A 2,409-nucleotide genomic window follows, 5' to 3' on the forward strand; every position below is an offset into this window, starting at 1 on the left:
CAGGAGGAAGGAAAGTAATTCCAGGCTGACCTCATTTAGAAAAGAGATGCTGAAATCCTAAGCAAAAGGGCATCCAGCAATTGCTCAAAAGGAAGACACACCATGGTTAAACTGGATGAACTGACAGGGATGTAAGACTGGACGGATGTTAGAAAAATAGAAAAAACTGTAACTCGTCATGACCGTGTGTTAAAGGGGCTCTGTAAGATCACCTCAATAGGTGCAGAGAAATCCTATATAATAAAAAGCTAATATGCAAATCAACCGAACAGCAGAAGGACCGGTCGCTATGAAATGCACTGACCACCAGGGGGCAGACGCTTAACGCAGGAGCTGCCCCCTGGTGGTCAGTGCACCCCCACAGGGGGAGCGCCGCTCAGCCAGAAGCCAGGCTCACAGCTGGAGAGCACAGCAGCCGAGGCAGGAACCTCTCACGCCTCCGCGGCAGTGCTAAGGATGTCCGACTGACGACTTAGGTCCGCTCCCCCTGGACGTCCCCTGAGGGCTCCTGGTCTGCAAGAGGGCACAGGCCACACACGCACACCAAGTGCATGAATTTCATACACTGGGCCTCTAATTGTTTGATAAAATTCAACACCCATTCATGATTTTTAAAAACCTAGGAAACTAAGAATAGAAGGCAAATTTTAAATAATCGTATAAAAGATAGCTACAAGGAACCTACAGCACACGCCAAACATGACCAAAGACTATAGTGCTTTCCACTAATCGATGGGGGATGCCTGCTTTCACTATTTAATTCTGCACTGGAGGCTTCAGCCAATGCAATCTGACATGGAAAAGAGAAGTATTGAAAAGGAAGAGGCGAAACTGTCATGGCTCATAGATGCTGTGATTGGGAATGACGTGCAAAGGCCTAGAGCTGAGGGTGTGCCTAGCATGTGGAAGGAGCACAGAGGAGGTTGGTATGGCTGGAGGGGAGTGAGGGAGAAGGGCTGTGGTAGGAGAGGAGGCCGGAGTGATAACAGTATGGCCATGGTTTCCAGTCACCAAGTCAGGCGGTATGTTGGGCGCCTGAGAGCAGTGTTGAATTCTCACCGCAGTCATATGAGGAACAATGATGGTCCGCACCCTCCAGATAAGGAAACTACGGCTTCGGAAATGTGAGGGCTAATTGTATTTGGTAGCACAGCCAGGACTTAACACCAGGACCGACTGGTTTGCTTCCACAGCGTGTATATCCGAACGCCTGTGGTGTGGAAACCCTTTGGCAACGTCTTGGGGGTGGTGGAGGGCCATCCATTTGGAAGGGTAAGGAGAGGTCAGCATCTGGCCAGGGCTTTTCGATAAGGGAACTTGAAGCTCTAGGGAGCTGGGAACTGCTGGGGAAGTGCGACTGGTTGATTCTGACTGACTCTAGTGGTTCTCAACCTTCCTAATGCCGCGACCCTTTAATACAGTTCCTCGTGTTGTGGTGACCCCCAATTTCAGTTACAAATTGAACCTAATGAAAGCATAGTGATTAATCACGAAACAATATGTAATTATATCTGTGTTTTCCGGTGGTCTTAGGCGACCCCTGTGAAAGGGTCGTTCCACCCCCAAAGGGGTCGCGACCCACAGGTTGAGAACCGCTGCTCTAGGAGCTGAAGTTTGGAGAGCAGGCAGGGGCTGAGTTATATTTAAGGCCTGTGAGGAACATGAACCCTCTTTTGAGACACTGGGGAGCCATGGCAGGTTCTGAGCATGGGAGGGATGGGGGGTCTGCTTTGTGCTTTAGTAAGACCTGTGCCTTCTGCAACCTCGTCTCCTCCCCTAGCTCTAGTCACACCAGCTTCCTCGCTGTGCCTCAAACACAGCCACCCTTACAGCCTTCCAACCTGCTGTGTCTCACAGCTTCGTTGTTGGCAAGGTGCCCGCCCTCCCCACGCTCAGGTCACTGATCACGTTGGCTGCTCAGCGAGGCCCTCCCTGACCTTGTGCCCTTTACCGAGGCTCCCTCTCCCCGCATCCTGCCTGATTTTCTCACCTTTCCCTGCATTGCGTTCACTGTCCGTTCTCCCACTAGAATGTGAGCTTCATGAGAAGGGGGCGGAGGGGTGCATATGACTACAGCCAAGTGGCCTTGGCTAGTGCCTTCCTCCAGCAGGAAAGTTTAGTAAATAACAACCCCCCCCACTCCCGCCCCCCAATCATCTGAGCGGGAATCCCGGCTCTGCCACATTGGAGCTGTTATCTGGGATGCGGGCCCTCATTTCTGTGTCTGTTTCCGCCTCTACAATAGGGACAGTGGAAGTGCCCATCTCAGCTGTGAGCGCGAAGGGCACCGTGTGCCGGGCTGGCACAAAGCCTGGTGAGTAACGACTGGCTTTCCAGCTACTGTTAGTATTTAGTCCGAGTCCGATGGCTCCGGAGCAATCCCCGGACTGGGGAGCCCCCGGAGCCTGA

At 52.3% G+C, this 2,409-nt stretch overlaps 1 protein-coding gene across 1 annotated transcript in view; it reads right to left on the reverse strand.

Moving 5' to 3' along the window:
• SYMPK (symplekin) overlaps positions 1 to 2,409 on the reverse strand; it is a 48,078-nt gene that overhangs the window by 9,515 nt on the left and 36,154 nt on the right. Inside the window, exon 24 of the mRNA XM_015564399.1 lies at positions 509 to 513. Within this exon, the coding sequence (XP_015419885.1) occupies positions 509 to 513 (5 nt within the window). The remainder of the gene's footprint in view (positions 1 to 508; positions 514 to 2,409) is intronic.

Source organism: Myotis davidii, unplaced genomic scaffold (assembly GCF_000327345.1).
Source record: "Myotis davidii unplaced genomic scaffold, ASM32734v1 scaffold741, whole genome shotgun sequence".
In the NCBI taxonomy this organism is placed as follows: domain Eukaryota; kingdom Metazoa; phylum Chordata; class Mammalia; order Chiroptera; family Vespertilionidae; genus Myotis; species Myotis davidii.